The 12,990-nt window shown below is 37.2% G+C and overlaps 1 protein-coding gene across 1 annotated transcript in view; it reads left to right on the top strand.

Annotated features, from left to right (window-relative positions):
- Positions 1–7,492: 7,492 nt before the first annotated feature.
- The window catches only part of Smp_125160 (hypothetical protein), a gene marked incomplete at both ends in the record, with an annotated part of 45,231 nt that continues 39,733 nt past the window's right edge, over positions 7,493–12,990 (top strand). The window contains 4 exons of the mRNA XM_018794354.1: positions 7,493–7,629; positions 9,101–9,287; positions 11,346–11,745; positions 12,661–12,665. Of these exons, the coding sequence (XP_018648775.1) occupies positions 7,493–7,629; positions 9,101–9,287; positions 11,346–11,745; positions 12,661–12,665 (729 nt within the window). The remainder of the gene's footprint in view (positions 7,630–9,100; positions 9,288–11,345; positions 11,746–12,660; positions 12,666–12,990) is intronic.

The following is a 12,990-nucleotide window of genomic DNA, read 5'->3' as shown; positions in this document are numbered from 1 at the left end:
TTCACTTCTAGCTTTTGATATGAATGAGTCGTCATTCTTTGATTACGAAGATGTTACGTGTAGAGACGTTGTAAAACTACGAATATCTGTGGTATCTTTAAATGATTTACACTCCTAAAATTATTACCTTTAGAAAATATATTTTGTAACTGCCTATTGATGAGAAGAAATTCAGAGACACTTTTCCTTCATGTGTGTCACGAATGAGCAATTTATTCGGTTAATCTATGAACACTAGTTGAGTTGATATATTTATAACATTAATGTTATAAATATAACAACTTATATATATAAATATATCAACTGCAAATTTGAAGTAATTTCAATATTAAGACCCTTAACTGAAGGAAAATAAACCAAAATATTACTTGTTCATTAAATTAACGAGTCAAGTTAGCAATAATAGTAACTGAGGTATGTTGAGCTACAGTTAAATCATAAGTAATAAGGACGTTAACATGTAATATAACTTAAATCCAGAACCTTGACAAGGTCGTTTTATTTAAAGTTCAATGAACATTCTCAGTGATACTATTAACGAACTACTGTAAGTCAGTTAATTTATTCACTCTAAATTCTTAGCATTACAGCGCAGTTTCAAGCTTTTAATATTATTATTCAGAGTAAGTAGTTCAGTTGTTCAACTTCATTAGTCCTAGTTAATTTAACAGTTATTAGATGCTGTGATATCCTATGCAAACTAACCACAATATATGCGTGAATTTATTTCACGTACGCATAGCTGCCCTTGCTAGGTATTCACATGCTTACTTTGAGCCCACTTTGCAAATTTATCAATGTGTTCATGTATCTAAATGTATTTACGGAACAATTGATTGTCTATCTACTCACCGTATTCAGTCAATTTTCATAAATATGATGAATCACCTTGATTAAAATCAGTTGACTGACGTCACAGCTTCATCCTGGATCAGCACATCCTGGGTTACTCGATTATTTCTTCATTATCGAAGGCATGAAACGTATTCTTAATAAATATTGTGTAGCCGCTTATTTGATTTAACGTTGTGTACCGGTATTAAAAACCATTACATGCGACATTAATAATGCGAGTTTGTTTTTCTCATTGCAGAGCGACAAAGAGTAAACGTACTGGTAGAAGAGGAAGGAGCATTACTTATGCTGAACCATCAGAGCAATGAATAAAACTATTATGTGATGAGTTTCCCGTTTTGTTCTCAAACCGCGTCTTCCAATGTTAAAGCATATTTTTAGTGCCAGTACGCTGCGTTCTTACTTCAGAGGCATTTACTGATCCTGACTGTTGTGTTTTTGTTTCAGATCGCTCTTGTGAACGCCAATGTGTAACATGCTACGGTTGTATTAACATTGAAGATACCATCAGTACTGTAGTTTGACAAAACTTTACCTGTAACACCTTCTATAATCGAATCGTGCCCATCCAGTAAAATCAAAAGTCAGAAGCGAGGATGTTGGAAGATATATTTGATGGGTTATCAATATATCAAGGAGTGACTGATCTAATCTTGCTAATGATCGTAGATGTTTCCCACACCGTTCTGTAACGTGATCTGGTACGGATGCATGACCGAGCGCCTTCAGCCAAACGAGTCCACTAAAGCTAATATGGTCAGCATCCAATGTCGAACACTTAAAGAGCTATTGATTTTGAGGAATTATTCACTACTACAGATCACTTCCTTCGTAGTGAGGTAATGATGCTCCTACGACGTAGCCAGCCAGAAGTTCAAACACAACGAGTTTGTCGTTGACAAACACTCTTCTGATAGCTTGCTATGTTTAGCAGCGTCTGGTCATCTTTCCTTACTATAAAGAGCCATGAAATACAGTATAGAAATCGTAAAACAAAGTACAACCGAAATCTCGGTTCTTTATAAACTTCATCTTTCTATCCCAGTCGTTCTGGAAAAGAAAAAATATAATGTGTAAGTGAATGTCGAAACATACTCATACTTGCGTAAAGACACAAGGTGAGCGGAAAAAAGGTAAATAAACTAATATGCTTGCGACAGCGTAAAAACAATTCAAAAAACTGTTTTTTTGTTTTGTTTTTTATAAAAAATATGTATATACGCTTATTAGTAAAAGAAAATTTCTTTTTTGAAATAAATATATAAGTATGAGCATATTCAATTCTTTTAAAATATATAATGCTAAGGAAATTCGAGATAAAGCTTGTGTCTTACGTGCAATAGTCGTTTAAATGTTCTGGAAATCTTACTCTTCTCCCAGAACCCGTTGTCTTAAGTTTATTTTCGGACGCTGATGACTTATCAACGTGCGTGTCGGCTGTAGGATGAGGTACTACGAGTGTAGGAGCAGTGTCGTTCGATTGCAACAAAGGAAAATTGATGTGGATAGGATTTTCCCCTAAATACACTGCTTTGATGCGACCGATGCTGATGCTATCGTTAGAGCTGTTCTTATCGAATGTATAGTACTTAGGTTCACGCTGAAGAACTTTGAAGGGCCCTTCGTATGCTTATTCGGGAAGTCACCGATGTGAGTCTCGATGAACGAAGCATGTGTGCCATATCATAAGTCAGGTTGAACGAAAGCATCAGTTGATTGCAATCGAGTGGAAACAGGTTTAACTGAAAGCCTGCTCGTATAGGATTTTAGATCCATGTTCATTGAGGAAAATGAAGGATCCACGAATTCTCCTCGAAGTCGGAGTGTCGTTCCATAAAGCAGTTGTGCTGCTGTGTATCCAATGTCAGCTTTCACTGTATTGCGAATACCTAGTAAGACGAGTGGAAGAGCGTCTGTCCATTGTGAAACGTTTGCAGTTGGTAGAGAAGCTTTTAGTTGTCGGTGCAAACGTTCTTCCAACCGGTTTGCTTGTGGGTGGTAGGCGGTCTTTCGGAAGGGAGTGATTCCTAATATTGTGGTCAAACAACGGAAAATTCCAGATTCGAACTGGTGTCCGCGGTGTGTAGTGATGGTTGAAGGGAAGCCGAAATTTGCTACCCATCGTTCGACGAAAGCGCGAGCCATTGTTTCGGCAGCAATGTCCTTAATAGATACTGCTTCTGGCCATCGAGTGAAACGGTCTACGCATGTTAAGAGATATGAGTATCCGTTGGAATCGGGTAAGGGTCCTACCAAATCTAGATGAACGTGGTCGAAACGAGCATCAGGGGTTTTGAAAGAGCCTAAGGGACATTTGTTGTGTCTTATGACCTTAGATTTCTGACAGCTTACACAGGAACGTGCCCACTCCCTCACGTCTTTATTCATGCCAGGCCAGCAAAACCGTTCGGCTATAAGCTTGACTGTTGCATGAACACCTGGACGAGAAAGATTGTGCAACGTATTGAAGACGTTGCGTCGAAAATGTTTTGGTACTATTGGACGATCCCTACCTGTAGATGTGTCGCAAAGTAAGGTTTCCTTATCCGTTCCCATCTGCTTAATACGTAGTTTAAGAGTTGTCGAGGATAACTCATGCTGAAGATTAATGTCTTCTTTTTGAAGCTAAGCGAGTTTAAGAAGGTCGATTCCTTGGAAACTGTTCAAGGAACTTATTCGAGACAAGGCGTCTGCGACTACACTGTTTGCTCCAGAAATGTGTTGTGTATCTGAAGTAAACTGCGAAATGTAGTCCAGCTGTCGGGACTCTCTGGGTGAGTACTTGTCTGAAGATGAACTTAAAGAGAAGGTTAGAGGTTTGTGATCAGTAAAAAGTGTGAATTCTTTTCCCTCGATGGAATGTTGGAAATGCCGTGCAGCACAATACATAGCCAGGAGTTCCCTACCGTAATTGCTATACCTCGATTCAATGTCTAACAACCGCCTCGAGAAAAATCCCAAAGGTTGTCAAGAGTGGTTAACCCATTGTTGTAAGACTCATCCAATTGTTGAGTTGGATGCGTCTACGGCGATACTTGTGTGCGCTTGAGTGTCCTGATGTGCCAGTACGGTTGCCCTTGCGACAAGTTCCTTAACTGCGGAGAATTCTTTTCGAGCGTTGTCGTCCAGATTAATGGATCTCGCATTTCCACGAAGTTGGTCGGTGAGCGATTTGATGAGGGGCTCGCAGTTTGGTGTAAACCGTCCGCGTAATAGTGGTCGTTTCTGGGTAATCCAGAATGGCCGCCACTTTGCTTTCAATAGGTCGGATGTCTTGAGCATCAATAGTGTGTCCTAGGAAATCTAAAGAGTTGGTTTCGATCTGGCATTTCTAAATGTTTGCAGTAATGCCATGCTCTCTGGGTCGTTCGAACACAGTGTCCAGAAGCTGGAGTAGGGATTCTCTATCCGGACTTGCCATCAGACAGTCATCAACGTACGTATGTACGAAGTTGGGACCTCAGAAAACGTCATTTGTGAAGGTTTGGGCAGCATTTCTTAAGCCGAAAGGAATTCTCTAAATTTCATAGAGTCCGAAGGGAGTGATGATAGCGGTTTTTGGATTATCTTCACTAGCCATAGGAATTTGGTTTTAAGCTTTAACTAGGTCGATTTTTGAAAAGACAGTTGTATTTTTCAAGGTAGCTGTCAAATCGTGAATGTGAGGCAGTGTGTAACGATCGGAAAAGGATTTAGCATTCAGACACCGATAACCACCAGTTGTTAGATCCATTTTCAAAGTGGAAATCCCTCCATGCATACATTTGTGATTTCTTCCTTGTGGTTTCTTTATTTGTATATATTGTTAACTTTTTTGATGCTAATTAAGTCTGTAACGTTTTTATTTTTCTTGGTTTTCTTATCGTTTTTATTGAGTTTCTATGTTCTTTACTGAACTGTATTTAGTTTGTTTTGATTGTTATTATTCTGGCGGCAGCCATATTGGCTGTTCACTCTTTGATTGTGCGGTTTGATTTTGACTGGGATCGTGCATTTTTGGTTGTAATTTGGAGCACTTTCCCAGAAATTGAAACACTTTGTGTTATAAAAGAGCCGCTCAAACGGAATCTTACTTGATCTATCCAGAAATGATAGAGTAACACTCACTTTTTGGTGTTTTTGGTAATTTTCATATATTTCTTACCACTTTGCTATTCATTGTAATTTAGATTGAATATTTTGGTATCAATTGTTGGTTGAATAACTGGGTGGTAATATTTGTTTAGGTAAATTTGTACATTTGTATATATGATGAAATTTAGAGCCGTTATTACCCCCAAAACACCTTGTTCTGATTTCGACCGGGGTTGCGCGTCTCTAATTTTAATCGTCAGTTATTCAACAAATCAAACCCAGTTGGAAACAAGGTTTGGATCTTACACCAGTTGGACGCCAATCGTTGCTGTCTTTTTTAGGAACCATGTGCAAAGGAGACGACCATGGGCTACTTGACGGTCGAATGATTCCCAAGTCTATCATGTGATCAAATTCGTTTTTAGCCAACCTCAGCTTTTCGGGAGCCAGTCAGCGTGCTTTCGAGAATACAGGTGGTCCTGTGGTCGTGATGTGATGTGTAACATTGCTGACTACACACGGTTGTGGTTGTTATTTCGCAGAGTACTTATCGAGTAATGGTTGATATAAAGTGTCTATGGTGTGCCAAATTGTGACTGGAGGTAATTTGCAACCAGAAAAAGGAGCTACGCAAATAGATAACTTAGTGCTTCGGTCTACTAGCCTCCGTTCGCGTGTATCAGTGAGTAGACTGTGGTGTTGTAGGAGGTCTGTACCAATGATTGGCATAGAAACATCTGCAACCACGAAAATCCAGTGAATGGGTTTGCGCAAACCCATGTTAACGTAAACGTACCTTTCACCATATGTGGGTATTGGCTTTCCATTTGCCGCCTGTAAGCTTAAAACAGATTCATGAACCCGATCGTTAGAATTGGTGGGAAGAACGCTAACATCTGCGCCAGTGTCGACGAGGTAGCGAACTTTGGTGATCGAATCTGTGACGTATAAAAGGCGGCTACGTTCGCCGGCTACGGTTGCCGTTAACACGTGCCAGTTCGGAAGTTTCCCGAATTATTTCTCATGTCGGTCGATTTCGAGTTCGAATAATTGTAGGGTTTCCTGTAATTTCTGGAAGACTTCCTATACGAGTTATGATATCAGCACCAGGATGCGGTCGGCAAATGCAGCCAGCCGGTCTACGGCGTTGTTTCGAAACGAGACCAGCACAACTTGCACGTGTTGAGGAAGTTCAGACAAGAAACGTTTTTTGATTAGGCCATCACCGAAAGTTTTTTGGCCGATAACCTCTCTCATTTCTAGCCACCTATCTCTCGCAGAACTATGTTGCAAGTCGATATCATTAAGGAGTTGATCTAACCTTTGTCGATCGGTTAGATCTCCGCGTTTAAGGACAGATCGTTTAATTGTTTCGTAGGGTTCTGAAAGATCAGTGGTAAACATGCTAGGTCTTACGTACCTGTGCCTTGACTATTGCGAGGAATTGTGGAAGTGTGACGTATACGCCGTGCTCCTAGAGGTCGGCTTCTGTGTAGCAGAACCAGGCTTCGATGTTGTCCGGCCAAAGGGCATTGATTGAAACGAAGATGGAGACATAGTCTTCAACTTAGGTACCTTGGGTGTCTGTTCCGTCATGGTGAAATATCAAGTAGGAGGATGAACGAGGAAAAAAAATCCAAAAACTACAAAATATGTCACAATATATAAAAATTAAAATAAAGTGATGATTTATGAAATCCCACAGTTTGTATGATGGTGTACCAGATCACGTTAGGTTCACTTATGAAGACGCCACAAGTAACACCCTCTATTATGAATCCTACACACCTAGTGAAGTTAAAAGACATAAGCGATGAGGTTCGAAGATGTAATAGATAGATTATCAATATATCGAGATGTGACCTATTTAAACTGGTTGGAGGTTGTAGAAGTTGAGCACAGAGTTCTCACTCGTGATGTGGTTCGGACGCGTGACCTAGCGCATTCAGCTAGGCGAATCCACTAAAACTAATGTGGTCAGCATCCAATGTCGAAGATTTGCAGAGCTATTGATTTTGGGGATTTATTTACCGCTACAGCCCTTAAACCCACACGAAAGTATTACACTTTGTAATCCGAATCAGTTGAGAATTATGTATGTAGGAATCATCATTACAAAGAAGCACTACTTAAAACCAGTGTACTAAAGCATTAACGTATTTATTTCTAAGCTCATTAAGATCGCCTCCTTCCCTCTTAGACTCAATAAAGACTTTCCTCAAAATCCGACTGAGTATGTCATAGTTTACTCAAACAAAATAAAATTTAAAAACTTCTCAAATGCTAGGACTACTTGCTTTGTGTTTGGGAAGTAGTTAATACCGGCTCTATTAAAAGGTGTCACTTAGCTTCACCGTCCAAAGTCTTCATAAAAAAATTAGATCTTCGAAAATAATATTTCTAGTCAGAATCAACTCTGGGAAACTGTCGGAATACTCGTCACTTTGTGACCAAAGTGATACCTAGTGCAGTCGCGCGCATGAATTATTAAGGTCACCTGAGGTGGCGCAACTTTCGAGTTCTCTAGTCCTTATCGTATGTGGCCAATTACGGCCTTCAATGCATGTTGGGATTTGTGAGATATGTAGTGGGATCAGCAATATCTTATCAGATTTTCTTGGTTTTTGGAATTCTACCATGTGTTATCTCTAGCGAGGCTTTAAATGGATTGTTATCATCAGGTTCATCGAAAGATAACAAGTAATTTAATTGTCTTTCATGACTACGGGCAGATTTTCTATTTGAATGCAAAGAAAAATTGTAGTATTAGTGTTATATTGATATGGCATCTAAGTCGACTTCAGTAACATGTCGCATAATATATATTATGCGACAGTGTATATACACTGGTGATTTTTCTCCGGGGTTTAGGTAGGCAGTATAAATCAGTAGGCTTGGAATCCATACTTTGTTTAATAGGAGTCTATATATTACACTAAGACAACAGTGCCGACTGATTCGGCATCTAGAACTATCAGGTTTGTAAGGTCAGTGATTGTCATTACTTCTTTAAGTTTAACCAAAGGTTGAACTTAGAAAGTTTTCTTTCAACCCAAAACTTTGGAAAGTTCTTGTAATCTTATCTGAAGTTTTAAGGTGACCACTTTGTTGTTTTCTCTGTCTTTGCTAAGTCCAAACGAACAGCAGCTTTGTTCAGTTTACCAAGTGGTACTTTTTATCATCATAACATGCGCAAATTAATTTAACTTGCCAATCTTAATTCATAAATGATTAATCTAGCTTCTATGTTCTCTTTATGAGGTATTTTCTATACATACGAATATTGCCTATTTATTAAGATTGGTTTGTTGAAGTATCAAGGGTTTCTGAACCTCCGGTATGTATTTTTGGAAGCAGACTTTTTGTCATCCACCACTAACTAAAAGTTCATATTCGGCTAACCTGTCTTTATGTAACCTCTGATCTCTCGTAACTATATTTCCATTTTCTAAGTCGGGTAGTCCAAACGTTTTATGAACTAAGATAACACCTAAAACATTAAGTTGGAAAATTATATATCGGAGGACTAGTTTCAGTTTTCAGACCACAAAATCCCAGTAAGAGTACATGAAGGATATCGAAGAAAAACATGAATAAAAAAATTAAGTAATAGCGGTAAAAAGTAGATGGAAATTATTAAGACATTCACGACCTAAAGGAGAAAGAATATTAATTAATGTATCATTTTAATAAATTTTGTATCAGATCCCTTGTTACTGACATCTGTTGTTTCGTTGATCCCACATATAAGATTCGCACTTACTTAGGGATCAGTAGCAATCAGAAAATTTGTGGACAGTAGGTGTGTCTTTATCTAACCGTCATTAGCTTCAAATTTAAATCTATCAGGTCAAATTTGCTTCGGTTTGAGCGCTCAGGTAGTATTCCAGCCCTCATACAAATCGAATGATGTGTGGCCCATATATATTTTTTGTCTCATTGTACCAATGTTTACGTGTTCAAATAAATAAATACAGGGCAAAGGTTACTCTTACTGAGTAGTAACCTAATGTGCTTAATACAACTCTAATACCTCAGTCATCACAGATAAGTTGAGTTTCTTGCAAAACGTTCGCTCAATTGTGCAGCTCCATTAGTTTTATGGTATAGAGATATACAACATTTTATCTACTAAATACTTACATTTTTATCACTTCTACTTACTTTTTAGCGAAAAGTGTACATTGGCTACCTCTCATTGTGTCCCAATCGCTCTACATCTCAATCGTACATGCTTAGGTAATCATTTGCCTTACAAGCTGACAGCCCCAATACCACTTGGCGAGGATGTGACTTTTTACAGTCTAGAGTTTTGGACAGCCCTACAGTCTATTCCAACATGTTGGGATAAATTACAAGTAAACCTTATTTTTTTGCAGAAATTATTTCGAGTGGAATTCCTTCATTTTACAATAGTATTATTAATAGCTTACTGGGCTTTAACTCTTCTTCAACATAGTTATCATTGCGACAGCATTCACTAACTAAAGACGTCTCGGGATAAGTGGCTTGAGACTATATTTTATCTACCTTTTTCAATGTAAACTATTTCTTGTATAGTTTTAAGGTTATTATAGATCTGTCTTCGTTGTTTAGACGTAACAGGATTTCAAACATTCATAATTGCCTATAAATAGTACTTTCTAACTTTTGCACTCATTAGAATAGCTCAGTGTCCTGATTTCATGAATAGTATTGTTGTATACTTGGCAATATATATATATATATATATATATATATACATCGACCCCAGGATCAAGTCCACTGTGTTGACTTATCCCTTTATTCCTTGTAGCCATCCACTTCTGTATTATCGTTTGGTTGGCTATGAAAAGCAATTGTTTCTTGTAATACTTTCTGTATGATTACTGAAAATTTCATTAACGAGATAGTGGGTATTGATACTATCAAATAACCTATGATTTAATGATATATAGTTGTGTAAATAATTCTTAAGGTTATGCCTTATATTTTTAAGTTAATAGTTATAGGACTATTCAAAAACAATCTGGTAGTCGTTTGTTCGAAGCATGGAATTTTCACCGCGAAATTTTTCAATTTTCTATTCAACGCATTTAAGCAGTAGTTTCTGGATTATAGCATCCAGCTTTCAACCAACAGGGTTCAAATTACAGTTCGCCTACGTAGGTATGAGTAGCCATGTAGTATCATTAACCGTCACACTTAAATTTTGACTTGTAGTCTAATCAGTCAGTTTATGTTCAGCAAACTGGCTGCATTAATTTCAACTTAGTTAATCCATCAGTCAGTGTTACGGTTTTCAGTAACTATTCCTGTAGCCTTCACAAATTCAAAGATACCACTGACTTTATAAGTAGATGCGGTGTTTTTCTAGGTAGTTCACATTGAAATAAGGCATTTTAAGTAAGTGATCGGATCTCTTATCTAATGTTGGTTTTACAAGACCGAGTAACTTCAAACCTAACAAATCATTTCACTTCTGGTGTATTGTTATATCACTTTCTTGAGTAATCACAGGATCATATCCACTTACAACATAAGCATATCTGATGATATTGCATTGCCTAGACCATTACAATTATAGTTAACTTGGAGTAAACCGAAATGCATAAATTCAGTTTCTTATGTTTAGCGATTCACATGTAATCACATGTTTAAACACTTGATACAAAGTTACACGAATCTGGAATGACAAAATACTTTTCATTCAGATGATTTGCGTTGTTGAGTCCTGTTAACCGTTAATTAATGTTGTGTGTTTGAAGTGGTTTCATACAGAGTTAAATAATGAAGAACATGGTTTCAAAGAATCTACATGTTTCACTAATTATCTTATCAGTAATTTGTTATAGTCATTTTGCAAGTTACTTTCAAAATAAGTGGCCAGAAACTCCATATATCTGTTTCATTACTTCAAAGGTGGCTAGGTATCTTACTTATGTCACTAATTAAATCCTTTTCATTATCCGAATAGGTACATTGTAATACAGTATTCGAAGTTGAATAGATCAAGGGATTAATACATTTGAAGCGTACTTTTAAGGATACTCAGATATCGATATTATGCTGCCCTGTAGATTTCTAACATACATATATATCCCTGTGATCTGTAAGTAATGAGATGTCCAACCATAGGTTCTCATCGATCGATCTAAATTTTAACGTAGGAGTCAGTGGCTAAAAGTCAAATGCCTTAATCACTAAGTTATCGCTCCTCATACTAATGTGAAGTTTATTTATTGTAGTTAATATGTTGATGCAATTATAAAGTTGAAATATTGAATCCTGACTAATTTGCGACTATTAATTTGGCTTTTTTTGTGTACTGTATGTGCTTGTGATTTTCTCAGTAGTTTAGTTTACTATCATTCAGTATATCTTATTCATATTTTTTTCCACAACTTCATGCTTCTTTTACATTTGTGGGCAAATAGTTCTTTTTATGCTCCGTTTATATTCCTGAATGTGTTGTTATTCAAACTTCAAAATCCGTCAATGTGGATAGTTCGTATTCATCTGTTACTTATGGAAATAATCAATCTGATCTAAATAATCATTCAAATAATGTAAATAATAATCAGGAACTCTTCAATAAAAACATTTCATTTGATAACTTTCCATCATCATCGACAAATGTTCATCGAATTGTTTTACCAGAAGCTGAAATGTGTGAAGCCGTACATAAAGCATGTCCACTTCTTTTTTCAATTATTCACTCAATGAATGATAATAATAATGTGAAGAAGAAATTTACAGAAAGCAACAACACTGGCTCTGGTCACAGTATTAGTAATAATGGTAGTGGTAAAGATATTGGCGATGATACCAGTACTAGTAAACAGTATAATCATTTATATCCGAAATTCTTGGATTGTTCATTGTATACGCCAGGATGTCGACAGGTATATTTATTTATATATTTTTCCATAATTATTTGGTAAATAATTCTCGTCACTTTTACATATTAGGCTAATGATTTTGGTAGTTGGAACGTATAATGACCCATTAAAGTTCAAATCAGCTGTCTTTGATTATTTGATCTACTTCTGGTTGGTACATTTGCTTAAACATTCAGACTCCAAATATGGCTCATATATCGATACAATGAATTGGATTGAAAGGAGGCATAGAGACGGGATTAGTCAATAAATTCATCGACTACTGGTTTTAGTCATGTTGGTAGATGTAGATTACTACTACCTGGTTGAGGTCTGCTTTTTAACCATGATCAGTGGTTGGAGATATTAAGTGGTGAAACGACCCAAAACCGTTCACAATAGCGCAGGTGCATTAGAGAAATGTGACTCAAAACGAGAAGATAAATTCAAGAAATAAGTACGAAATATCAGCGGATTCGTGTACAATATGCTCGCCCTCTGATAGGCAGATATATATTTTGTCTATTTATTGACTTTTTAGTCCTCGCCGCCATTGCGATGGAGATCCGTAAGGTTCAAGGTGAAGTTTGCTAATTTTAGCGTCTACCTTTTCTAACTCTTACTGTCCGTTACTAGAGGACAGCGTCTCTACAGATAGTAGTCTGAGAAATATCCTACTGCTGTCGTCCTGTAGTACAATTAGCAAAATAACTTCCCTTTTATACCCTAAGTTTACCACTTGTTTAGTCTCTAACCCTAACCTGTTTGATATTAGTAGTAGGACCTAAAAAAGGGATATTCTAATCAGTTGCTGAAGTAACATAAAATATGACACCACATTGTTTTTATTTTTCTTCTCAATTTCCTGAAGTGAAAGTAAGTTTTAAAGGAGTCATTCAACAAGAAATTGTTTATTTATGGATAAATCCATTTTTTTAAATACCACTCAAATTTATACGCGGATTCGTAAATATTTGAACAAATATTTTGACAGAAACTGGGTGCCATATATCTCAGCGATTGAAATCTAAACAATTCCAACGTTTTGTTCAGTATTTTAATAGTTGAAACCATGAGTCAATTGAAGCTAGACCACCAGGGAAAACCTGGAGGCACTGGACGGCCGTTTCGTCCTATTATGGGACTCCTCAGCAGTGCGCATCCACGATCCCGCCTTGCGAGCGAGATTGAACCCAGGACC

The sequence above is a fragment of the Schistosoma mansoni genome, chromosome 1 (genome assembly GCF_000237925.1).
Source record: "Schistosoma mansoni strain Puerto Rico chromosome 1, complete genome".
Lineage (NCBI taxonomy): Eukaryota > Metazoa > Platyhelminthes > Trematoda > Strigeidida > Schistosomatidae > Schistosoma > Schistosoma mansoni.
Note: the sequence above shows the minus strand (reverse complement) of the source record. Positions and strands in the feature narration are given on the sequence as shown.